Source organism: Procambarus clarkii, chromosome 24 (genome assembly GCF_040958095.1).
Source record: "Procambarus clarkii isolate CNS0578487 chromosome 24, FALCON_Pclarkii_2.0, whole genome shotgun sequence".
In the NCBI taxonomy this organism is placed as follows: Eukaryota; Metazoa; Arthropoda; class Malacostraca; order Decapoda; family Cambaridae; genus Procambarus; species Procambarus clarkii.
The window spans coordinates 11,569,662-11,597,160 of NC_091173.1; the positions used below are offsets into that span (position 1 = coordinate 11,569,662).

The following is a 27,499-nucleotide window of genomic DNA, read 5'->3' on the forward strand; positions in this document are numbered from 1 at the left end:
TTAATGAATAAATTTAAACTTCACACACAGAAGATACCGAGTGGAATAGACAATGTGGACATAAACAGCTTTTGATTGAGAGAAAATAGGGTAAGAGAACTTAGTGGAAACTAAAAGAAATTTACTAGTGGATAGCCGCCAGTGGCTCCCTGAAGCAGTCTCACCGAGTTTGCTCTATTCAAATGGATCACATAAAATGTATGAGTTCTGTTTGGCCATGACATGTTTGTGATCAACTGCAATAAGGGCTCCAGGCAGCTGCAAAAGAAAAAAATAATGAGTTCCACCCAAGAACACCTGAAAAACAGAACTCACTTCCTACCATTCAAGAATATCTGGGTTGACAGAACCCTTGCCAAGCCCCAACACAATAGAAAGGATTGTCAGCCAACCCGATAGCGCAGCCAATAAGTCGAAGCAGATCAGCCTTCGAACTAGGCCGGGTTCATCAAAGAAGCAAGGTCTAAATTATGCAGGATGTAACAATTTTTGTTACAACCCAAAGGATTTTTGAGTAGGAGAAAAATAGAGTTAACTGAAAAACAAATAAATGGTAAGAATGGTAGAGGCAGTTTGAGATTTAAAACGTAATGGGCCTGCACAAGCCACACACAGAAAAATGTGGGACAATGGACACCTCAACAAATACGAGTCCGATGCACTGAGCGGCATCAGAAACGAACCCTGGGGAGGTCTGCCAAGTAATCAAATTCTTACATCAAAGGGAGGATAAGAAAAATCATTCTCCTGAAACACGATAACCCTCCACAGAAGGAACCAACATCCAAGCAGGGATAAAGGGCACCTGTGGATCCTCCATGGGCCTTCCCTCAGCCTGAGAAGCCAGCCATGATGGCCCCAGGGCAGAACCGTATTCCCGCCCAATGCCTTGGATAGAAAAGTGCTGTCCCAAGGAGAAAGATTGAAGCAGGTGAATGGCTGTAAATGCGAAGACTGCATCCCTGGCAGGAAAAGATGGTTCAAGTGCCTCCAATTTAAAAATGAATGTGACCATCCACAGAGGTCACGCTAAACCCTGAACTAAATCCTACCCTGAATCCAAAACCCTCAGATGCTTTGCAGCCTGAACCAGGGATGGGGAGAACTAGAAACAGTGCAAACCACTCCTGCAGGAGGAAGATGATGACGACTTAGCCCAGGTGGGGTTCACCAACACCTCCATATCTAGGTCCCTAAAAAACCATATGGGCCAACTCCAGGGCATCTAAATGAGCACCACGAGTCTGTGAAGCAGCTGCTGTCTGATAAGCCCTCAGATAAGAAGCAAGCTCAGAGATTGGAGACCATGAGAACCTGACAGCCGAGTGGACAGCGCTCGGGATTCGTAGTCCTAAGGTTCTGGGTTCAATCCCCCAGCGGAGGCGAAAAACGAGCAGAATTTCTTTCACCCTGATGCTCCTGTTCACCTAGCAGTAAATAGGTACCTGGGAGTTAAGACAGCTTGCTACGGGCTGCTTCCTGGGGATGTGTAACAAAAATGAGGCCTGGTCAAGGACAGGGCTGAGGGGATGATAAGCCCCGAAATCATCTCAAGATAACCCAACACAAACATGTTGCAGGACTCTTGGGTCATAGATATCATTGACCAAACATGCAGCATGGTGGAGGCAGAAAGAACGATCATAGGCCAATAGGAACACTTTTCAAAACTCGCTCATAATGAGTGTGAACTCGACGGGTCAGTCCATCACAGTTAATACCATGACCTGCAAAGACATTACCAGCCAGCCAGCCTAGCAGGACACCTAAACACTAAGGATGCTTGTCAAAAGAAGACACTGAACACAGCCTACAACAATTCAGCTATAAAGGGTGTCCGTGGTGTGCCATATAATTAAAGTGCACGTGTACCCTAGTGCACCCCACTTGCAATCAATAAAAATGTCCTCAACCCAGGGCCTACACAGAGGAGTCGATGACTCATGAAGTGCCCAGAATGAGGGTCTTCATCCCGGTGGCCAGGTTTCTCGGGAGCAAACTCCTGAATTCACCAGAGAAGTAACTGCCAGTGTAGGGGTCAGAGCTAAATAAGCATCCAGGGAAGAGAACCCTGAGTACCTGCAGCTTGAAACATAAAACAAGCAAAGTCTACACAACCAAGCCAGGAAGAAAACACGCACATGAAGCAAATGATAAAATAAAAACACAAGCAAATGGCCTCTGAAGGATGACTGGCACTTAGCTGAGTAGCAGTGGAACACACTGTGATAGATGACAATCTGGAGAGCACACAACTGGCTAAATCAGCCACAACAATGACAGAACTGAACATTAAGAGCCAGCTGTGGATCGGGGCTCTGTGCTGCCGGTGGCAGCTATCAGTACTTTTGAGTTCAAGCTAGGTTAACTGAACCAATTGTTTCTTCAGACTCGTCTTCAATAGGACAAACAGGACTCCCGCAACTGATGTGATCCAGTAGTAGTGGGGAGCTGTCTCAATAAGATAGCTTTAGGTAGCCACAAAGTGGCTCCTCCCAGAAACAATGTTTGATCTATAAGAGCAAAAAATTATAGATTTTGAATACTGTATACAGAGGACCACTTGCTTAGCGAACCCCTCGGGGATGAGACCTGTCGGTTACCGTGTAAGTTCGTAAACAAGAAATGTAGGAATAAATCTAAGGGAAAAATTGACAGGTTCATAGCATGACAGTATTTTGTTTGTACTCACCAATAAAAGAAGTCCTGATCCACTTCTTATGTTGATGATCATTGTTGATAGAGCATAGTTATTTACATGGAAGAGATGATGGTGAATGTTGGTGTTGGGTTGACTAAAGTGGAAAGTAATGGTGATAAGGTAACCTCAGATGTTGACACATTTGGGTCAACATGTGATGAGTCAGATGAGGCAATGCGAGCTTTGGGAGCCTTTGCAAAAAGACTTAATTGACATTTGTTTCATTCCTTTGACCTCGTTTTCAAAAACTTTATATACAAATTGAACTGGTCATTCAGTCACAAGTCAAAGTCAGGTAGGCATTCAGAATCAAGTCAGTCAGTCATAACCAGTCAAAGGCTGTTAGGCATTCACAGTTGTGGTAGCAACCAGTCACAGTTTGTAAACAACACGAGTGTGATGTTTACAGAACACCAATGTTACGTACTCTCACAAACCCAATGTACCTTTTTCTATATAAATAAGTCAGGGCAGTCAGGTCGGTCGGTTTGTCAGTGCAGTCGGTCCAACTCGTCCTCTTAAAAATAATGTCGCTTTTCGCTCGTATGCGCGCTATGGTCAAACGTGGACATACTGTAATTTGAAATGAAATCGACTCACAAAAGTGACGTACTGTCCCGTTTTCTGTTTGAGTCGTTCGGCTTACTCGGTAAGATTAGGAAAGGAAACTTTCAATTAACGTTTTGAAACTTTATGAGAATTTCCTGCCCACCTAACCTACCAGAGGACCCTTAACTACTGTTGTTGAAAAAAAATCCCAAATTTATTTTCATTTTTTTTTCATTTTCAAATTACGTCCACTTTCGGCCATATGGGCAAATGGCCAAAGCAACATTATTTTTAAGAGGAGAGGTTGGTCAGTCAGGGAGGTTTGCCTCCAAGGCCACCATCTGGAAGGAAGGTAGCCAAGAATATGAATAATATTAATACCTGTCTACACTCACCTGGAGGGGTGGGGGATATTTCTGGAAGGGTTTGGTGTGGGAGGATGGCGGGGGGGGGGGAGCTGAGGGGGATGTGGTGTGTCCACAGCCAGTCTGTGATTGACCGCCCACCCAAGCCCACCTACCCACCCAAGCCTGCCTACTCGCCCGAATCCACCCAAGCCTGCCTACCTGCCCGAACCCGCCCAAGCCTGCCTGAGCCCACCCAAACCTGCCTGCCTGCCTGAGCCCACCCAAACCTGCCTACCTGCCCGAACCCACCCTGCCCACCAGCAACCGACCTAGCCCACCCACCCATCAACTTACCCACCCAACCTGCCTGCCAGTCAGCCACCAATCTATCCATCCACACTGCCCGCCCGCTCACTCAGCCAGTCCACCAACCCAGCCATCCTCCCTGCCCATGCACTTATCCACCCTGCCTGCGTTCCAGCTGGCCACCCATCCATCCACTTACCTACCCACCCACCCAGCCAACCCACCCACCCACCTGCTAGCTAGCCTGCCCACCAGTCAGTCAACCACCAATCCATCCATCCATCAACCCACCCACCCCGTTATGCTCACCCAATTACTAACCCTGCCTGCCAGCCATCCCATTCAATCCCTGCCCACCCATCCACTCATCAGTCAGCCATCAATGACACTGTGTGTGCATTTGGAGCCGACATGGTGCACAGATGTTTCTATATTATGCAGATATGTCCAACAAAGTCACAGAATGAACACTCCAGCCTCATGATAAATCAAAACAATAGCCGTGACTCTGTGACGTCACAGGGTAGAAGGCACTTTAGAGTGGTGGCACCCGACACAGTCAGTGGGCAAACTAGGCCATCTCCAACCCACTCTCCCACCACCCCGAGCTGGCGCGAGGCCTGGCGAACCACTTCCTTGCTTCCCGAACTTTGTTCGTGAAGCATGAAACCTCAATCCCAATCGTGAAACTGGAACTTTCGGATAACTAAAGTTCGCAAACAAAGTGACTGTCTGTAACAGAATTCTAGTCACTACCAATAGGGTTTGGTATGAACCAAAGTCTACCCATATGAGTTGGAATAAAATGTATTATTCTTGCCACTGACAATACTGTATTTCGAAATTTTGTTTATGGAAAGATTTAATTTATGATTTTCAGAATAAACACTGAAAACTATACAAAACTTGAAAAATTATAAGTCTATAAAAACTGTTATGATCAAAAGGGGCAGAATACACTTTTTTGATGCATAGTTTTCTTAAAACACACAATCTAAAACAACAACAAAAATCCAGGCCTTACAGAAATATCAACAAATCTAACTAAAATTTTTAATTCACACTTTTTATACAGCAAATATCATTAGTGAAAAAACAGGGACCCAAATGCTGATCACAATTTTACAAATATTTTGAGCTTTAAAAACGTTTTAGAGAATACAACATTAGAGAACTAAGAAAAATAGGATGTGTGCTCACATGTAAAACAAATGCAAGGTGAAAAATTAACACACACAACCACAAAGTACACATTGTTATCACATATACTAGTGCATATTATACATTTTATTTCTTGGTATTATATATATCTTTAGATCAAAGTACCGAGTCTCATGGTAAATGACAATGATCAGTTAATGTATTAAAATTTCTCTACTTGCCTGAAATTTGAATTATGCTCTGCAGTAATTCAAGTTAACAACCAAAGGTACTAGACTAGATCTCTCAAGAATACCTCTTAATTAAATACAACTGCTAATGATTATGAAAACCTCATACAGTACCTCTTTGCTCTACATTAAATCAAACAAGTAGGTCACTTAAGTATATCATTCAAGGTTAATAAAAGCTGTGAATATTGAATAAATGTTGAAGACAATGATTCCACATTCAATTGGTATTGCTTTTGGATACTGTGCCTGAGTACCATTACTGTGGTACCTTTGTTCAGGGCCCAACTGTTTTGGTAAAGCTGGGGGACAAAGACAGAAGGGGAAGGATGAAACTGGAAACAGGATGAGGTTAGTGGAGTGGGTCTGAATGTTCCATGGCCTGTCCACTCTGGATTAGTTGTTGTGGTACTGTGTTTTCTTATCTTGGCTAACATTTTTCCAGTGGAAGACTGCTCTGTGGGCTGGGGGCTGGCTAGATGGTTGGAGGAGGAGTAGCTGCTGGTGAAGGGTGTCTAGTATTGTTTAATTCTGGTGCCGATCCATTTGGTTCCTCACTTGAGAGTGAAGGCAAGCTTCCTAGCTTCCCAGGAATGTAGATGCTTCTTCTTCCTGTTAGCTCAGTGTTAGGTCGTTTGGGTAATGGTACCCTTGATACCCATATCACAGGTGGTGGTGGTGATATACTTTGGGATGTACATTTCTGCAGAGCCATACTGTTTGTTAAATTTCTCCCAGATGGTACCTTTACTGTGGTAGAGGTACCCATGCATAGTATGCAGTTTTAGGTACTGTGTAACTGGTTACAGAACCTTTATTTTATGCTTTTCAAAGTCCATAAACAAGTACTGAATGTAATGAAATGCTTCTTTCTGGTAGAGCCCTGGTGGTTCCCTGAAGCTATCTTGCTGAGATAGCCACTCACTACTGGGTCACATCAGTTACAGAAATCCTGTTTGGCCTAGCGAGGACCAGTCAGAACCTGGACCCCTCACAGAGGGGTAGGGAACAGGGACATATCATCATCAACCCATCCGGGAAAGCATCCAGAAAGTCAGCAAAGCTTTACAGACAACTGCAAAGTTCATAAAAAATTAATCAATAAACCTGCCAAATGACTGCAAACTATTAAGGCAAAAACAAGATTTTCTATAAACCCACTAGTACTGATAGCTGCCTCATGGCAGCCCCAGCCCAGAACTGTGCCCAAGGCCAGTTTGGAGATAATGCATCTCAACCCAACAAACCTGGCAGGGAGGGATGGAGTCAGGACCAAGAGGCATTTCATTACATTCAATGCTGGTTTTCTCAGTGGCTTCCCTAAAGCTAACTGGAGAGAAATAGGAAAACGGGGGATTTACCAGGGAGAAGGAAAGACTGCAGGTTAAGGCTGAGGAAGAGACCATGGGCTGGGAAAATGGTGGTGCTAGGCTGGGAAACCCAGCCCAGCACCACAAAACTGACTGGAACAAGGGACATAAACTTGTCCCAGTCAGTACCAGTACTGTATTGGGCCCCCAGAACCCTGTTCCATCTCCAAAACCCCCCAATCCTGAATATCTGCTCAAGCCATGTTTGAAAAGACAGCAGTCAAAGCAGTGTACTGTATTTGCAAACATTACAGACCCAAGGGAAGACTGCAGGCTGACTAGCTTTGATGGCACTGTGGACAACCTAACACAAGCCTTGGACAGAGGACCAAGGAAATAGGGTCAACCAATAAGGTGTTCACTGAGCCAGAACCAGTGGCATGTGGGTAACAATGAAGCATTGCCACAGGACTACAAATGATGGACCCTCAGGCTGAACCAACCAAGCATCAAGCACTGAGGAACCCCTGCAGAAGCTAGTCAACTCACTCTTTGCAGGAAAAAGGAGAAAGCTGCAAAGGCACAAACCACCCAGCTGGGTTGAAAGAACAAAACCCCTGCCTCTGGAGCAGAGCATGAAGCTCCCTGACATTGCAGTCAGAGGCGAGAACTAACAAAATACAGCATTGAGAAAAACACCTTTGACCGAAAGGAAAACCTCGACGTTATGCAAAGAATAACCAACACTCTGTCAGGAGACCAAGACAGCTCAAAAGGAGCACGAGCTGGCTGTAGATGAAAGAATACTAGAGACAACTTGCAGAATGGAGTCAAACTAGCATCGGTGTCAGATGTAAATAACGCTGGCTCCGCCAGCACTGAACAATAAAAGGCAACATTATTGGGCAGACAATGCCAATCTAAGAACAAGCAACTGAACCAAACTCAAGATGATGAAAGGACAAATAGACAAAACCAGTGCGAGGCTACTTCATACTGCCACCACATAGATAGATGCAGGTGAGACACCAAAAATATAGCCATACAATACAACTTGCCATACAAATGGTGATAACACTCACATCAGAAACACCAGGTGAATAGAAACCATGGTTGAGCTGGTCACCAAGAAACCAGAAGTATCACCCTCCTCAAATACAGCTCCAGTCAAGATAACACATGGAGCAACAACTGAACCAAGTTAAAGAGGTAAATGACCTTGATCTTGACCAGTCCAGCCAAAAGTTATCAGATGCTAGAGTCCTTGCAATCAGGGAACAAAGCCTTGTAGGAGAGGAGATGCCAGTTCCACTGACACAATGAGGTTTACCTCGGAGCGATTAAACCTCATGCAAAGCTAACAAACGAAGGACATGCTGTCAATGGCCCACTCCATGGATGAGAGACAAGAGTGAGATAACCTGTCTGTGAGAACGTTTGATACACCATGGTCATAAACTACACAAAGAACCAAACCCCAAGAATCTAGAGGCCAAACTACACAATGAGTTCAGCTCCAAAGGGGGTACGACAGAAGCAAAACCCTGTAGTTTAAAGAATAAACCACCATGCAGTAGTCAGAATGGACTTAGAGGAAGCAGACTCCTTCACAGGACTTGCCACACAGCCACAAACATATGCACTGTGCAGTGTACCCGAAGAAACAGGTCTGACCACTGACCCTTGGAGGCCTGACAAGTGCTGGTTATGAAGTCCCAACCCAGAGCCGAGGTGTTTGTGAACACACTGAGCGATGGGGGTGGATGCAGCCCGTCCTCTAAAAACTATTATGAAACTTCTCACTGGTTGTATTTTGTGAGCACTAAGTGTTTTAACCTCTTAAATTGATAAAGACTGATGTGTTTTCATTATTTGTTTGATAATTATGTTATGATAATTATGTTGATAGTTATGTTATGATAATTAGTGAGTACAAACACAAAATACTTAATCGTGTGACATATAAATGAAAGGCTTTTGTCAGGCCCACCAGAACTCTGGTACCTATAAAACTGGCACTGCACCCATGGTCCTGGACCATTATCAAGTCCAGGAAGTGTATGACTTGATAATGGTCCAGGACGGACTGAAACGTGATCGTTTCTTCATTTTCTGATCAGTTGTCTGTAAAACTTTCTGGATGCTTTCTCAGTAGGGGTGACAATATTACATCACCAGGTTATGGCTCTGGTCCCAGGAAGGTCAAGCAGGACTCCTGTGACTGATGTGACTCGGTACAGTAGTTGGAGGCCATCTCGGTGAGATAGCTTCTGGAAGTCACTGTGGCTCCTCGCAGAAAGGCAACATACTCCTTACGATCTTCCTCACATGCACTCTAAAAACTGTTCCAATTCAAGTATGTGACCTTCACACCTTCCACTTTGTTCATCATTGTCCTATTTTCGGTATTTTCCCTGTACTCTTCCAATCACTATTCAGCAATATTCTTTGTCCACTACACTTGGTAAACTAATTCCTCACTACATTCTTTATTTTGAATAGTGATACAATCACATCACTTTTCTAATCCTCTACAACAATATAGTAACAGTATCCCATCCCTTCTAGCAAATTTTCCACATACACTCCACTCCTTTTATCCATTACAATTAATTATTTCTACACACTGTACCTCAAAACCTTTCGCTTTACCACATATCAGCTTCTTCACTGCTATACAGTACCATCTTCTTCCATAGATTAGCTGGTATACTATCTTAAACTTATCTTATACAAACACGTTCACAGTAACACCTCTTACATCACTTCCACCCAATAGATTTTCCAGAGATTTTCTCTGCCTATGTCCAATCTTTGTGACCATTTAACATTTACCCAGCTTATTTTCCTTCATTAGTCTCCCTGCTGCACTTCCTTTCAAGATACCTTCCTGTTTCTGAAAAAGTTTCTTATAGAATATATTTCTATATATTCTTACAGTGCAGTACTCATTTACTGTTTTCTCTGTTCAACTAAAAATATCACATACCTTTTATTATCATCATCATCCCATTTCTTTATAATTAAATAAAAGCATAATTTACAGAAAGGCTTAGCAAATCATGAAAATGAAGAGTACTGGTGTATGAAATGTCAGTTTGTACACAGACAGCTGGTCATTGAGTAAGAAATGTGAACAAAGGAATAAAAATATGATAAAACAAGAGTATGCTTTGGTGGCTACCCGAGCTACCTGGTTAGTTACAAGCCTCTGCATCCCCTCCAAACCCTTTTGAATCACAAGTGCCTACCAGGAACCAGGACCAGAACCTGGCCCCCCGTCAGTAGCAGCAAGGTCATCTAGGGATACTAGATCAACCCAGACCAAAAAAGAAAAACCACCAGAAGGGTCAGGCATCCCCAAAACAAACAACTGCATGGTAACATTGGTAACCCTGGCAACTTGGGTTGCCCAAAATGGGAAGGATATGAAGCCATTATGGGAGACCCACCAGAAAGAGGGGTTTCATTACATTTCATTTGTACTTAATGTACAAACATTACACATTGGATTTCTGGAAGGGTATTCTTCAGTAGCTTCCCCATGTGAGGAGGGGAGGAGCATCAGGGAAACTCTGATAGGAAACACTGAATTCTAGCCAGAAGCAGTTTAGGCTTTCCACACCACTTCTGGAGAGAACCAGGGTCACTGCTGGATGCTTAAGAAGACCAATGAGCATTCCTCCATGAGGGGGAATACAAGCCCACAGAACACCGACAAACAGAAGGTAATGGATCCTTGCTGGAAATCCTGGGATAAAGCCTCCATTTGTTTAAAAAAAAAAGGAAGGGCAACTTCCAGAGAAGTCTCTGGCCCTTTCAAATCTGAAGTCAAAACTCAAAAAATGCAAATTCCTCAAAGCCCAGAAAAGGAGAGAAAAAAAGGCTGGGTGCACACAACCAGCACAGCCTAAAACCGATGAAGGCTGAGGAGAAGCAAATATATCACAAGTGAGCATCACTTAACACTACCTTCCTGTCAATAAAGAGGAGGGTGTTCCAAATCTGGAACTTCCAGGCCAGATCAGGACTGCAAAAAGCAAAATAGCCCACAAAGAGGGTACAGAATAAAATGAGGGTCAATGACAAAATAAATACCAGGTTAGGGGGATGAAAACAAACAACAATCCAACAGGCATAAATGCACAGGATGACTATCACCATGCAACAAAACTGAAGAGCACTGATAAACAGCTTGTGTGTAATTTGTTCAGACATCTGTTTTACTATACAGTAGCAGGATTGGAGGAAAGGTCCATACCAATCACAGAACCCACGAGACCAGTGAGGAAGAACAGACCCATAGGAGTAACCAACTGGGAGGCCAGGCGCAAAGGAACATCCATAAAACTCATGTTAAACCATGACCTATGCAAACATGGTGAAGGGAGGAATAAGCCTCCATCAGAGCAAGAGCCAGCTGCAAACTTACTGTGCAGTGTCAAATCAAAACAAACCCTAGTCTACCCAAACCTCCAGGCCTTACAGATGAGATAAAGTCCATACACATCTTGGGGCAAGGCTCCTCAAAAAGAGAGCAACCCCCAAGAGGCAGGGGTTTCCTACCTCTTACGGTTTCCCAGAACTTAAGAGTAAAGAGAACCCTGGAAGGCAGAGGCAAAGTCAGCAACAATTAGAGAAGAGAAGTCTAGCCAAAATTCAGAATTATTTCTCGAGTCTAGGCAAATAAGACTCAAAACTTACACAACAGTGGCAGAAATTGAAGTGAGGAAGAGCAGACAGGGCACTTGGAGCTGTGGCCTCAGCCACACCTGGCACACAACTGAAGGGGGGGTAGTCATCAAGCAGCCAGGGTTGCCGGGGCTGCCATCTGGTGATGGGAAGTGTAATTAACTAGCAGTTGGATCTGGATGAGTGCACATACTATTGTCAGGATGACCAATGTTTCCATGCGGTTGGATGTTTTTGGGTGCTCTACTTTTGAGGTGGTTTTTACCTTCTTTGCTTCTACTGCACTGAGGGCTTCAGATTCTGGTCCTGGTCCCCAGTAGGTAATTCTGACTCAAAAGGGCATAGTGAGGTAACTCAGACTGTACCTAACCAGGCAGGTAGCTCAGGGACCTACTGAAGGGAGCCCTCCCAGAAATAGAAGGCATGAGATGATGTAGGCACATGGTGAGTACAAGAGAAGAGAGATCAACAAGTAGCATACACAAGAAATAATAATGGGAGGATGAGAACAAGGCAAAAGAGCATATTAAAGAACAAGAAAGAAGAGTGTACATAAATAATTGCATAAATACAGTATCTGGAGGCTTACCATCCTGCTAAGTAGAGGAAGATGTAGCAGAAGGTATAAATAGACAGTAAATATACCTTCTGATGCCATCAACATCATTTAATACTACGGTGCAGAAAATGAGTTTATGCTGAAGAAATAGCACAAAAGTGAAGGGAAAAAGTATCTCATTTTATTACCTTTGAGGGAAAAGAAGTGATATAAACTCGTGGCATGTATATGGAGCATAGTATCAAGACAAATTAAATAACAAAAACAAGCAGTGAATGCAATGAGATGTCTTGTCCAGTATGGTGGCAGGAAGGACAGTAAAGGGGAGGCATTAGAGCTCCTATGGACAAAAGTAACAACAAAACCAACAGTATTACATCATGCAAAGACATTATAAACACCACCCTACTATATACAGTAATACAACATTTCTCATTAGATACTACTGGCATAGATACTGGCACACAGTCTCATCACTCTAATAATCACCACCAAAATTATATTTTAGCATAAGGTGTAAGGTAAATCCCCTTAGCTTAAGGATTACAGTATTCTTGGTACATTTTAATAAATATAAATATATATATATATATATATTGGGTGCTGGTATAGCTATATAAAAAGGCTTGTCTAAATATGACTTGCTTTTTCCATCCTACATGTCTGTACATGAGGAATTTGTGTTAATAAACGGAAAATGTGCCTTTGATGCATATGCCATGTACTTATGTACTTACTGGTCCCTGGCTATGGTAAATCACACAATAAAATACATTGGAAGTATTTTAAAAAATTATCTATTTTTTTTTTAAAGCTAACTGCTCACAAGATTAGTGACAAACTAAAATAAAAGCAGAGTGGTTGTACAGAGTTTGACAGATTCATGTTTTTGACTGCTCTATGTGATACTAAATTTTTATGCAAGTCACAAACACATTACTCCTATTCGTTACATACTGTATACAAATTTTGGGTTTCTCTTCCTCCCTTTTGTTCCTTGAAATGAAAAACCTGAGTCGCTAATCCTTGGTAGATATTACAGTAATTCTAAGGTATATAATATCTTGGAATATGAACAAGTTCAAAGGCTACTGGCAAATTATAAAACCAGCGTTGAATGTAATGAAACGACGTTTTCTGTGTGAGTCCCGGAAGCTCACCAGAGCAATCCATGGCTGATGTGGATACCCTAACTATTTTGCATCAGTCGATGTGGGTGGAGTTCTAGCCTACCAGGAACCACGAGCCAGAACCTGGCCCCCTCAGAGGCACGGGGAGCAATGGCCCATAGAAATGCACATGTAATTTGGAGCATTCTATATCTGCCATCGACCGGGACAGGCACCCAGAAAAGTAAGTGCCACAAAACAAATCCCTATTCTGGTTAACAATGAAAATCGTCAAACTAGTGGACAGAACTCCCCAAAAGAAAAACAAGTAAACAAGCATGACATCACACGAGCTGCGCTGCATTTCTGTGCAGCTCCCCCCTCTCCCCCAGGTTGGGAAAGGGGAAGCCCCAGATCCTCGCGCTGGCGATCCCCGCCCCAGTTCTGAGGCTGGATATAAAAAAATCATAAAAAAAACGCAGACTGGAGGGAGGGAGAAGTTGCCGGGGAGCCTCCGGGACTCACAGAAAATGGTGTTTCATTACATTCAAAGCTGGTTTTACTTCCCCAAAGACTACAAAAGAAAAAGGGGACTTACCCGGGTGATGGTTGGTGCTCCACTCCTCAACTCGAAGTCGAGACAACTGGGCTGCAACTGCCGACCCAAAGCAACACAGGCCTGACTGGGCCCAGGAACGTTCACAAGGTAGCGTGCAGCCAGGACCCTGTTTCGACTATCAAAAACCCCATGCCCGAATGTCAGCCCAAGACACATTGCCAAAGACGGCAGCAAGAGCAGCAAACTTACGAACATCATGGGCATGGGGATAGACCGCAGGCTGGCTAGATTTAATAACCCTGCGGACGACCTGAGAGACCCGAACCCGTGAACAAGAAAGAAGGGAAACCGGATCAACCCAAAGCGCGTCCCTGTACACAGAAGCCGTGGCGCACAGATAACGGCGGAGGGTCGCAACTGGACACAACACATGGTGAACCCCTGGCCTGACAAACTAAGCATCAACAACCCAAGGACCCCACCTGAAAACAGCAGTCTCATTCTTCGCCAGAAAAGAGGGAGATGGCTGCAGACGAACATACCTATGACCACGACCAAAGGAGCAAAAACCTCTGCGATTGAGAAGAGCATGAAGCTCCGCCACACAACCCGCAGAGGCCAATGGCAACAGAAAAAGATCCTTAGCAAAACAATCCTGGACCGAAGGGGGCCACAACAAACCGAGGAGAAGAAAGATAAGAGAGCACTCTGTCCAAAGACTAGGATGGCTCAGGCGGCGCATGAGCAGGCTGGAGGTGAAACAATGCATGAGACAGCTTGCGAAACAGTGCAGAACTAACATCAATACCGAAAACAAGCTGCAGCGGCTACGACAGTGCTGCATGATACGAGGCGACAGTATTAGGCATGAGATGACGGTCCTGGAACAACCAAGAGAGAAGGGACTGACACCACCTGAACCGAAAGCAAAGAGCAACGACAAAGGGACAAAAAGAAACGGAAGGAGCGCCAGGAAACTTCATACTGCCGCTGAGAGGAAGTCAGCAGGCGGAAAACCAACAAGGAAGCCACCTGATCACCATAGAGATGGTGATAAATACGAGTCAAAAACACCAAACATGAAGACTCGCAGAGAAGAGCAAACCAGTCTCGTACTGGACCGGGCCAATCTCCTGAAAGAAGCGGAGCCGCAGAAAAACCTCAGGGGTTCAGACACCAGGCAAGCAGCGCCTGAAACCACGGCTGGGCCGGCCACCACGGGGCCAAGTGGACTACTCGCCCCTGGTAAGTCTCCAAGCGAGCCAGGACCTGGAGCAACAGCTGAACCAGGGGAAAGAGGTACAGGAACCTCCACCTCGACCAGTACTGCCGAAAGGCGTCGATCCCGACAGCCTCACAGTTGGGGAAGGGCGCCACGTAAACCGGAAGATGCCTCGACCACGCCAACGCAAAGAGGTCCACCTCCGGGCGCCCAAACGTCCGGCAGAGCCAACTGAAGGAGTCGGCATCGACCATCCATTCCGTGGACAGGGGAACGAACCTGGACAGGCAGTCTGCCAGGACGTTGGACACCCGCCAGATGTGAACTGCCAGGAGAGCCAAACCCAGAGAACTCAGCAGACGAGTCACCTGAAATGACCAACCCTGAGAACTCAGCAGATGACCCAACTCAGCACCCAAAGCGACCAACCCCAAAGAGCCAAGGACCACATCGAACCCCCTCTGTCCAAGCAATGAACCACCGGGAAGCAGTCCAAATGGAGCCGGATCGTCGATCCACGGCCAACCTGACCCCTCCGAAGCACAAACCACACTGCCGCGAACTCCCGCACCGTGCTGTGGACCCGACGGAAGGACGGACCCCACAGCCCCTGGTGAGCACTGGTCACAAAGTCCCAGCCGAGAGACGACGCGTCCGTGAACACATTGAGCGAGGGCTCGGGAAGGCGCCAAGTCACCGAACCCCGAAAAACCAGAAGAGGAAGCCGGCGACCCAGCAGCCGTCACAAAGCCCTCGGGGGCGAACCCAGAGATCGCGAGAGAGGCGGAAGGGACGTCCCCGAAGGAACCACAACAGCCGATGAAGCCAAACCCGACCCGGCGGGTAGACCAACATCGCAAAGTTCAGGCTCCCTCACAGACCCTTGAGCAAACGCCAGGTGACCCCGGAGCCCCCCCAGAAACAGACACAGGCAAGACCGCAGCTGAAGGAGAGACTCCGGATGAAGAGACAAGGAAGCGATCCGAGAGTCCCACATAAGACCCAGCCAGGACCGAACCTGGGAGGGAACCAGATGGGACTTCTGCCAGTTCACCAAAAACCCGAACCTGGCGAGCTGGGAAAGTACCAAATACCTGGCGAGCAGACACGCGGATCGATTGGGAGCCCAAACCAGCCAGTTGTCGAGGTAAGCCAACACCCAAACACCAAACAGACACAGTTGGGCCACCACGACCCGGGTAAGGCGTGTGAACACGCGAGGTGCCAAATTCAACCTGAAAGGAAGACAACGAAAGCAGTAGCACTGATGCCCCACAACAAAACCGAGCCAGTCCCTGAACCCCAGATGAATAGGGACGTGCCAATACGTGTCCTTGAGGACCAGGGACACCATCCAAGCGCCCAGCTCCAACAGAAGCCGGACCTGGGATAGAGTGGTCATCCGAAATGAGGGGCAAGAAACTCAATGGTTCAGATGGGAAGAGTCCAGAATAAACTGCAGGTCTGCACAGTCCCATTTCGGAACTGGAAACAGGCGGGAAACCCACCTGAGGGACGTCGTTGTTTCGACCACACCCGAACGCACCCACTCCAAGATGACCCGACAGAGCGCAGGAGAGGAAGCCTGCCCCGTCAGCCCTGAACCCCCCAAAGAGGAAGCCACCCAACGCCACTGCAGGCAGCGAGAAACAACCCGAAACACCCACAAATCGTGAGACCAGGCGTGAGAACCTGAGAGCCCCGTAGGGTTTTCTAGGGCCTTTAGACTGGGTCTGCTAAGGGTTATCCCAGGCAGGGTACTGCTAACCGATGCCCCACCCCAACTACCAACCAAACTGCTCAAAGCTGAACCCACAGGACGTGTCCACTCACGAGGGCTAAGCAGGGGGTGCCACCACACAAAAACGACCCTAATATAATGGGGGAGGGAAAAACACAAGGCAAAAACAAAAAGAAAAGAAAAACCATGCAAGTGGACAAAGTACCCAGAGGGAACAGAGCCGGCCGCAGTTATAGGTGAAAACTAGCTACGCAGTATCCCGCGCCCCACCAGTGCTATAACTACCACTTACCCCAAGGTAAACAAGGGAGGAAAAACCCCAAACACTCGGAGCGGCCAAACGTCAAGCAGTGAAAGGCCAGCGGAGGTAGACCCAAGGCGACTTGTGGAAGGTAACCCCAAGCCCCAAGGGCGGTACTTACAGGGCACTCAGGGAAGGTGATCCCTAAGCACATGCAGCCCGAGTACCTGAGAATAATACTCCCAGCTCACACGACCACTGTAAGAGCAGCACTGAAAAACAATGATCAGCACTGAGAGAAGACACTGGAGCTGGAGCCACACGACTATGCGAGGGTCTGGGGCTCCCCCTTCCCGGGGGAGGGGGAGGCTGAGCAGACATGCGGCGCAGCTCGTGTGACATCATGCTTGTTTGCTCGTTTTTCTTTTGGGGAGTTCTGTTCACTCGTTTGATGATTTTTATTGTTAACCAGAATAGGGGTTTGTTTTGTAGCGCTTACCTTTCTGGGTGCCTGTCCCGGTCGATGGCAGATACAGAATGCTCCAAATCACATATGCATTTCTATGAGCCATTGCTCCCCGTGCCTCTGTGAGGGGGGGCCAGGTTCTGGCTCATGGTCCCCGGTAGGCTAGAACTCCACCCACATCGACTGATGGAAAATAGTTATGGTATCTATATCAGCCATGGATAGCTCCAGGAAGCCATAGAGGCACCCCCCCCCCCCCAGAAAAAACAGTTTGAGCAAACTTGCAAATATATAGACAAATAGTGCTTTGATATGCATCAGTACCAAATAGCCCTTTATCCTTCAAAATAAAAAAACAGCATTAAATGTAATGAAACGCCATTTTCTGGGTGAGACCAGGAGGTGCCCCGGAGCTAATCCAGGCTGATAGGCTAATGTCAGACTTTGGCATCAGTCATGTCTATGGAGTTCTGTGGGCCTCTCGGGGACCACGATATAGAACCTGGCCCCCTTCAGAAAGGCACGGGAAGCAATGGCCTAAAGAAACCAATCGTGTGGTTGGAAGCATTCTACGTCTGCCATGGACCGGGTCAGGCGCCCAGAAAGGTAAGCGTCCCAAAACAAACCCCTAATTTGGTGAAAATTGCTACCAAAAGTCGAACTAGTGGATATAACTCCCCAAACAAAAACGAGCAAATGAACATGACGTCACCACATCGCCATCTGCCCAGCTTCCCTCTCCCCGGGAGGGGGAAGGGGGAGCCCCAGACCCCTCCTGCAGGCTATCCAAGACCCCAGTTCTGAAGCTGGATATCAAAAACACATGAAAAACCGTCGACTGGAGGGATGGAGAGTTGCCAGGAGCCTCCAGGTCTCACCCAGAAAATGCCGTTTCATTACATTCAATGCTGGTTTTCTGGGGGGAGCCCCGTCAGCTCCCCGAAGCTACTTACCAAAAGACGAAAACAGGAGGGACTTTCCCGGGAGGCAGTCGGCCCGTTTGCTTGTTTTCATTTGGGGAGTTATGTCCACTAGTTCGGGTTTTAGTAGCAATATTTTAAAGAGAATAAGGGTTTGTTTTGGGGAGCTTACCTTTCTGGGTGCCTGACCTGGTCGATGGTATACATAGAATGCTTCCAACCACACGGGGGTTTCTATAGGCCATCACTCCTTATGCCTCTCTAAGGGGGGACAGGTTCTGGCTCGTGGTCCCTGGTAGGCCTAGAACTCCATGTGCACTGACTGATGCCAGGGGTCTAATACATTCATATCAGCCCGGTTAGCTCCGGGGAGCCGAAGGAGCTCACCCCAGAAAAGAACAGTGAATTCCTTGTATACTACTGTACATGGAAAACATCAGATATCTTCAAAGTAAATCTTAATGTCTGAATCAATTACCAAGTAATACATGAAAGCATTTTCAGCCATCACCCATAAAGAAATTTTTAAGTAGTTTTCCATTGTTTTACCTATCCTTGAAACTGAAAAGATAGAAAACTGGTACAAAATATAAGAAAAATATTATTACAATCAAGATCATGCCCAAAACACTACATAAAACTTTAAAAATAATTTAGCCATGAGAAAGTACTAGTAGTAAATACACCGCACTCTGTGGTAAGGAACCATATCCAGTTCTGTGGCATTCATTAATCTGAAATCCCAAAGAAAATAATCCACCTTGACACTGTTAAGGCCGCCAGATGGTTGGTTCCAAGAATCCAGAATTTTACACGTTTCACTCACTATTAACTCGGCTGCTTGGATAGAGCAACCACGAATCTCCACCTTTGGAGTTGGAAAAAGATGACATATATGAGATTAATAATAAAGATAACAGAAATACTGTACCTTAAATATAACGTATTTCTTCTGACCAGTCTTTTGAAATTCATGATAAAAACATGGTTCCAATTCAATTTTCTCCATATGGCCTACTGTAGTTTGGTCAAGATATTTGAGACATTTACCCGATTTAAGACATTTTGAAAATGTACCCTGAATTCTATAACTGTACTTAGGATACAGCTGTGGGCCTCAGCCATCACTAAAATAACTAAAGTTTTCTTGAAAAACCAATGGCATGAATGGAAAGACATGTATTAATAAAATTAAACCTAAATTTAGTTTACAGATGCAATATTATCAAAATTTAACTTAAACATGTAGGAGACCAAAAGTGCAGCTCTTTCCAAGTGCTTGGCCACTCTAGTGCCCCTGCTCAGTAAGGTACTTATATTACCCATTTCAGAAATTTCCCTAATATAAGTATACAGTATTAAATCCTGTACTATACCCACCTTCCTTTCAAGACCATGGCACAATATATATATCATAGCATGTGGGGCGCACACACACATGCCTAAAATCCAAAATTCCCAACCAACAGCACAGCCCAGCAAATGACATATTTCTCTGTTTGCTGCGGGTAATTAGCCGGGCTTTTGGAGTTTATATGCATTTAGTGCTGTAGAGAATTCTATTGCGAACACAATGATACCAAATTTAATCTCGTAGGACGAGAATTAAGGTGACAAAGTTGAAGAGAGTATACACTTTTCAGAATTTACGCATGCTCCCCTGACACCCTGGGTCCAATATCGCACTATTGAAGGGTGGCGCGCGGGGTACGCCAAAGTGTTAATATGTTACTATAGTACATATAATTTGAAGAATTTCTAATATTTAGGTGTATGGTTTTATTAAGTAGTGTAGGTACTAGATTTTTTTTTGCACAGCATCAATGGCTAATGACCTAACCTTACCTCAGAGACTTTAGCTAACAAAATCTTATAAATTGTCATCCACACTTCAGTGGAAATAAACATTTCATTCACCTGTAAGAGGCTCTATCCACCCAGAAGTGTTTATTTCCATGGTATGAGTATGCAGCTGACAGTGCAGTATTTAAATTCAACAACACCGTTATTGAATTTAAATACTGTACTGTAAGCTTGTCAGGCAGGATTCCCCTTTTCTTTAATTCATTCTGTTGGCCCCACTCCTTTTCCCCGTCCCATTGCAAATCCTCATCCTGACCCCTTCCAAGTAGTATTTAGTTTTAATGGCTTGGTGCTTTCCCTTGATAATTCCCTTTCCCTTCTGTTGTTCAGAAACAAGTTTTGCTCCTAGATGGTACATAGGTTCCTGCCTCATTATCCTATCTAGAAATTTTGAGGTCAAGCCCGTAAATGCTATTAGCCTAAGGGTGAGTGGGTCAGTTTCAGGCAGGCAGGTTGAGGAGGCAAGTGATTCAGAGAGCTTATGGCTGCTAAGAACAACAGCACAAGCTGATAAAGTTTCTATATCCTTTATTGGCATTAATACACACATTCTGGGAAAATTGTCAACTTTATCATTTGTGCTTTAATCTAGAAAATATACACAATACTTTATGAAAAACAAATCTAATGTCAATACTTACTTCTTCTCGATCCCCAGACTGAAATAGCACTTCATTTCTCAGTTTCTCCATTAAGCTGTCAGAATATTTCAGGACTCCAAAATATGCCATGGCTTGGGGAACTCTGTAGTCAGCAAACATAGTAAGAGAGTCTATGTCTGTAAATGCCCCTAATCCTTCTCCATGGTACAGCATCCATAAGTCAGCTGCCAGAATCTGCACTCTCTTAAATAAGGCCACACTTTGTCCCTCATAAAAGGCAATATCTTGGAAACATGGAAATTCATTAGTAACAAGATCTATCAATTTCATGGCACTACCATCTGCCTTTCTCAAGACATTTACAAATGTTCCATCATACTTTTCAATGAGCTTATTTCCCACCTCTTTCAGCACGTGAATTCGCTCCTCGAAGAGCGGCATGGTTGACACGGTGTCGGAACGAAATATGTGCACAACGTCATCTATTGTTAGCTTGCTGTAAAATTTAGGGTCATACATCTTCTTTCCTTCATCAATAGCCCTATTGATAGCAGCAACCATAGCCATATATCCAGTCCTTTTCTGTTAAGAGGAATAAAATAAATATATATTTACAGTAATGGCACATTAAAATAAGTTTAGATCCTTAAACATAACATGAATAAAGGAACTATATGTAGTATTAAATAATGTACCTGATAGCATCATTAGAGAGAACAGGCTTACATATGTTGAAATGGTGTGAAGATACATTATACAAATATCTGACAAACAGGTACGGAAAAATTATCATAGCATAATGGATGAAGCATCAATGAAAAGTAAACAATATATGAGAATCAACTACCCAGTCATATGTCTGTAATACAGACACATGACTCTCCATAGTCTTACCTACTAATTTTTTACTTCTTTTCATCAAGACAACTTTGGACATTTTCTCTCTAACTCCACTGCCTCAACTATATATCTCATCTATTTCAGTTAATATAGCCACCTGTTACAAATATTCAGTATTGCTAGTGCAACATAGTGGATAAAGTTTAACAGCAATGCCTTTCTAACATTACAGTATATACTGTACTATATTTACTATTTACTTCATCATTATGTAATCAAGTAATCTTCCAGAAACTTCATGCATGTCAGCAATTGTGTATCTATGAAGATGATATACACACTAGGCAAAGAACTCCCAGTAGCACCCACATCACGCTAGACAGGTGAAGAATAGAAGAAAAAGCAACATTTTAACTGAAATGGGAAATTGACAATCACTCAGAAGCAGGAATGCCTCAGGCCAATTCTGTGGGTGACTACAGGAGGACCCCAACACTTACAGAATACAGAAGAGGTGGTGAAAGATGCACAATGCACCAGAAAAAATGCAACCTACAGTGTAAGGCCCTGAGTTGAATAGAGAAGCCACAAAGATCTACATTGGAATAGAAGGGGCAAAGTTTACTAGTTATCTGAACCATCCTGCTGACATGCAAGCATATCATGCATGAGTGGAGAATCTCAGCTGAACAAAATCTTAATCCTGACCTTAAACACCAAGTAAGGAAAGGTATCGGCAGCTGCGGATAAGAAACAGTCACTTATGCAACACAAGTGCAATCTCAGCAAAAGCACAAAGCCTCCACGTGCACAAGGAGGTGGCTAGGTATGATTGCAGCATGCAGACAATGCACAGTTAATTCATAAGACAGCTCTAATCCCCATCTACAGGCATTACAGTAGAGAACACGCCTCGCGTATTATTCAGAAGTGAGGTGATTTCAAGAGTAGTTATCCCATAAAGAAGGAATTGGAATCCCCTCATAACAGTATCATGGTGGGGCAGGGGGGGAAATGCAATCTGACTACCATGGAATGTAACCCAAACATCAAGTCAGAGTGAAATAAAAAGTTAAGGGATATGCAATGTAGTTGATATAATAACCCAATTATGAAGAAAAACAGGAAAAAAGAACAAAGTAATGGGCTTTGGCAAAATGGCATTCCAGAGATAGCCAACACCACTTGGCTTAAGTATGAAATAGTAGGGAAGCCTTATCAGAGAAGACATGCCCCCCTAGCCTAGACCAGGCTAGTGAAAAGGTTTCCTCAGGTGACTTGGGCTCCTCAAGTGCAACCGTTTACATAGTGATAATGATTGATTACATTGTTATCTTTAGGTCTCCAATTTCTATCAAGTAGTGAATCATTTTGTTGCACTTATGCTTTCTGGTGAGGTTTTTCTTGGTGTTAGGTAAATCTCTGATCCCCAAGCACCATTAGCCTCTAATGTTCCTAATCTATGTAGCCCTGAACTCTTAACATCTTAATTTAAAGCCTCAAAACCTTCTACTTCCTTCCTCAATTAACACCCTCCAAACTCTCACTTAAACATCATTCAAAGACTATGTGGGGAAAAACCTAGACTCTTGATATTGGTGCTACATAGCCTTCCTGGCTTGGTGCCTTCTTTTAATAATTACTTACAGTACTTACACGTACCTGGTTGACACCAGTCCAGCAACGAGGAAGCCTGGTCGACGACCAGGCCGTAGGGTCGCTAAGACCCGAAATCGCCTCAAGGTAAGGTTACCTTGGTAAGTACCCTATAACATATTTGCAATCAGAATTTATTTGATAGGACTGGGAGATGCCGAGTGTAGTGGCATCATGAATGATGCCGAGTCACTGATAATAAAACAGTGACTGTAAAAAATTAACGCTAAGATACCTTTCCTGGTGAACATAAATACTGTAATGAAAATGTAAAAATATTCACCTTTCCTTCATACACAACAGTGTATTTAGGGACTCCATGAGGTGTCCAAAAGTTAAAGTTGAGGGAATCAACCAGGAAGATCCAATCAGCAAGCTGAGCCTTAGTCAAACCTTTGTTTAGTGGCATAACTTCATTCTGGAATGCAACAGTCAGAAAACAGAATTAATAGTGGTTATACGTACATAAACATTAACAATCAATAATTGTCATCATTCATCTTACTAAGGTGAACCTAACCAATAAACAGATATTTGTCAAATACTGTACTGTACATGCAACTACAATAGGACACTATCATGCAAGAACGGTATGAAAAAACCAGCGTTGAATGTAACGAAACGCCATTTTCTGGGTGAGTCCCGGAGGCTCCCCAGAGCTATCCAGGCTGATAGGGATCGTCCTAACTTTTGCCATCAGTCGATGTGGGTGGCGTTCTAGGCCTACCGGGGACCACGACCAGAACCTGGCCCCCTCAGAGAGGCACGAGGAGCAATGGCCCATAGAAATGCACATGTGATTTTGGAGCATTCTATATCGGCCATCGACTGACACAGGCACCCAGAAAGGCAAGCGCCTCAAAACAAACCCCTATTCAGGTGAAACCAACGAAAAAGTGGACAAAACTCCCCCAAGGGAAACCGAGCAAACAAGCATGATGTCACACGAGTCGCTCCGCACGTCTGCGCAGCTCCCCCTCTCCCTTGGGAGGGGGAAGGGGGAGCTCCCAGACCCCCGCGCGGGCGATCCACACCTCCAGTTCCGAGGCTGGATATCAAAATACGCAAAAAACGCCAACCTGGAGGGGGGGAGGGTTGCCGAGGAGTCTTCGGGGCTCACCCAGTTAAAGACGTTTCATTACATTCAACGTTGGTTTTCTGGGGAAGAGCCCCTATGGTTCCCTGGAGCTACTTTACCAAAGATTAAAGAAAAAAGGGGACTCACCTGGGAGGTGGTCCGGTGCTCCATACCTCAACTCGAAGTCGAGACAGGCTGCAGCCGTCGACCCAAAGCAACACAGCCCCGACTAGGCCCAGGAACATTCACGAGATAGAGTGCAGCCAGAGCCCTGTTCGAAAACCCCCATGCCCGAATGTCAGCCTAGGACATGTTCCCAAAAACGGCAGCAAGAACAGCGAACTTACAAACGTCATGGGCACGGGGTTAGACAACAGGCTGGCGAGACTTAATAACCCTGCGGACGACTTGAGAGACCCGTACCCGCGAACAGGGAAGAAGGGAAACCAGATCAACCCAAAGTGCGTCCTCGGACACAGAAGCTGTGGCGTGCAAATAATGGGGAAGGGTCGCAACCGGACACAAAACATGATGCACCCTGGAATAGTTCTCTCAGCTCGCACACCACCGAGGAGAAGCACTGAACCCAGGCACACCACAAAGAGAAACTGGAGCTGGAGCCACAACTAAATCTTATCCCATCAGCCAAGGAACTAGGTGTGGATCACCGGCGCAAGAGTCTAGGGCTCCCCCTTCCCCCTCCCAGGGAGGGGGGGGGAGCTGCACAGACATGCGGCGCAGCTCATGTGACGTCATGCTTGTTTTCCCTTGGGGGAGTTCTGTCCACTTGTTTCATTATTTTTGTTGGTTTCACCAGAATAGGGGGTTTGTTTTGAGGCGCTTACCTTTCTGGGTGCCTGTTCCGGTCGATGGCCGATATGGAATGCTCCAAAATCACATGTGTATTTCTATGGGCTCCTTGTGCCTATCTGAGGAGGCCAGGTTCTGCCCGTGGTCCCTGGTAGGCCTAGAACTCCACCCACATCGAACTGATGCCAAAAGTTAGGACTATCCCTATCAGCCTGGATAGCTCTGGGGAGCCATTGGGGCTCCCCCCACAAAAATATGCTACTAGCACAAATCTTGATATAAAGGAAAATAATGTCTGCTATACCATGCTGTCACAATGCAATGACTATGTAGCCATATTCATATTACTGCATATTTTGTATTATTCTCATGCCTTGAAATATTGTACAGTACTAATCAAAATATGCTATTCTTTTTTTGTATTGCATTACTCTAATTGTATATTGACTATTTGTGATATTCTATATCTTAACTTCAGAGGCTCGAATCACGTATATCGGCGAAAAATATTGAAAAAACTTGAGATACAGTCAAAATATCTTAAGTAAAAAAAGTGGCAACACTTTAGGAAAAAATATTCACGATTTATATAAAGGTATATTATGCCCTTTTTGCAGTACTGTAATTCAATTGAGTAGAAAGAATGGGTTTAATTCTCTTTGGCTGCCCATTATGTAAATAATGTATATACAATTTTATATACAGTAATTCATTGTGTCCAAAATTCACCAACTTTGAAGAATTTTACATATTATCTTCATATATACCAGTAGTTCTAAAATTTGGAAACAGCACATTAAAATATTCAGATTATATTTTGAGTTACAGATTTTCAAAAGTGCTATTTTCAAGCAAAATGATGGACCTTTATCAAGTCAGCATACGAATGCTGCCCGTCTCTCGGCACACGAATGCTGCCCGTCTCTCGGCACACGAATGCTGCCCGTCTCTCGGCACACGAATGCTGCCCGTCTCTCGGCACACGAATGCTGCCCGTCTCTCGGCACACGAATGCTGCCCGTCTCTCGGCACGCGAATGCTGCCCGTCTCTCGGCACACGAATGCTGCCCGTCTCTCGGCACACGAATGCTGCCCGTCTCTCGGCACACGAATGCTGCCCGTCTCTCGGCACACGAATGCTGCCCGTCTCTCGGCACACGAATCCTGCCCGTCTCTCGGCACACGAATGCTGCCCGTCTCTCGGCACACGAATGCTGCCCGTCTCTCGGCACACGAATGCTGCCCGTCTCTCGGCACACGAATGCTGCCCGTCTCGGCACACGAATGCTGCCCGTCTCTCGGCACACGAATGCTGCCCGTCTCTCGGCACACGAATGCTGCCCGTCTCTCGGCACACGAATGCTGCCCGTCTCTCGGCACACGAATGCTGCCCGTCTCTCGGCACACGAATGCTGCCCGTCTCTCGGCACACGAATGCTGCCCGTCTCTCGCCACACGAATGCTGCCCATCTCTCGGCATAGAAATGTTGCCCATCTCTCGACAAAGGAATGTGAATAAAAAAATGGATGCCTAAGCCGTGTTATGTCTGTGTGAGCAGTAATATGGACACTTAAACTGATGACTGTGTGTGCATACAAGGATACAAGGGAATAAGACATGTATCCAGCGATCGGTGAACTTGTGAGGAGGGGGGGTGACGTCGCCATAGGCGTTGCCATGTCACCTACCTGTTTGAAGCCCTCCATATCCAGCCTGCCGTCCCTGACAAGCTCGGCGATGATGATGGCCACCTTCCTCACGCCCTCCTCTGCAATCCTCACATCTTTTGATCTGGAGGAGATGAATTTGGCAGCTTCTCTGGGCCACAACATGTCTTCTCGTGTGCATGCGTCTTGGCGTTTGTTATTCGTGGCCACAAACCACGTTGATCCTCAGTCACAAGATTGACGCTCCGTTGAATCCCGACCACGACGGTTTACTGGCCCGTTTTCCCTTCACTCACTCAGAGACGGCCTTGGTGGTTGGACTTGGCCAAAACAATGGAAACTTTTGGGCTGCCAAAGCAGGAAATGTCCTAAACAGACTACATTTAAAAAGCATGATTCTTGATAGAGAGAGTGATCAGCCACACTCAAACTACACTTCTTCCCCACCGGGGGAGGAGCCTACCTTCAAAATAGTAATAGAAAGTCTCCCAATGAAAAAGCCTGCCATAATCCCATAATCCAACAATCCTAAGGCGCATAATAGAAAAGCAAATGTATAGTACTGCAGTAGCAGGAGCCACCCACATCTTCACAGACACAGAAGAAGGAAGGAAGCACAGAAGAATAGGAAGCAGAGAATTGCGGTGAGGGGTGAGACCTCCGATTGGCGTGAAGTTACCAGTGGAGTCCCACAGGGCTCTGTACTCGGTCCTATCTTATTTCTGATATATGTAAATGATCTCCCGGAGGGTATAGATTCATTTCTCTTAATGTTTGCAGACGATGCCAAAATTATGAGGATTAAGACAGAAGGACTGTTTTGAAGTTTGTTTTGAATGTATAAGTTTGAGGCTTTCTTTCAAGAAGAC

The 27,499-nt window shown here is 45.1% G+C and overlaps 1 protein-coding gene across 2 annotated transcripts in view; it reads right to left on the bottom strand.

Annotated features, from left to right (window-relative positions):
• The window catches only part of LOC123761728 (queuosine 5'-phosphate N-glycosylase/hydrolase), a 49,513-nt gene extending 22,463 nt beyond the window's left edge, over positions 1-27,050 (bottom strand). Inside the window, exons 1-4 of one of the 2 annotated variants that reach the window (XM_045747879.2) lie at positions 26,652-27,050; positions 23,358-23,492; positions 20,618-21,160; positions 4,943-18,981 (exon numbers count right to left, since the gene is read on the bottom strand). In XM_045747879.2, the coding sequence (XP_045603835.1) occupies positions 18,784-18,981; positions 20,618-21,160; positions 23,358-23,492; positions 26,652-26,795 (1,020 nt within the window). In that variant the 5' untranslated portion in view covers positions 26,796-27,050 and the 3' untranslated portion in view covers positions 4,943-18,783. Of the gene's footprint in view, positions 1-4,942; positions 18,982-20,617; positions 21,161-23,357; positions 23,493-26,651 lie in introns of those variants that run through there. The other variant, XM_069330618.1, reaches the window with a different exon arrangement.
• Between the last annotated feature and the right edge of the window lie 449 nt (positions 27,051-27,499).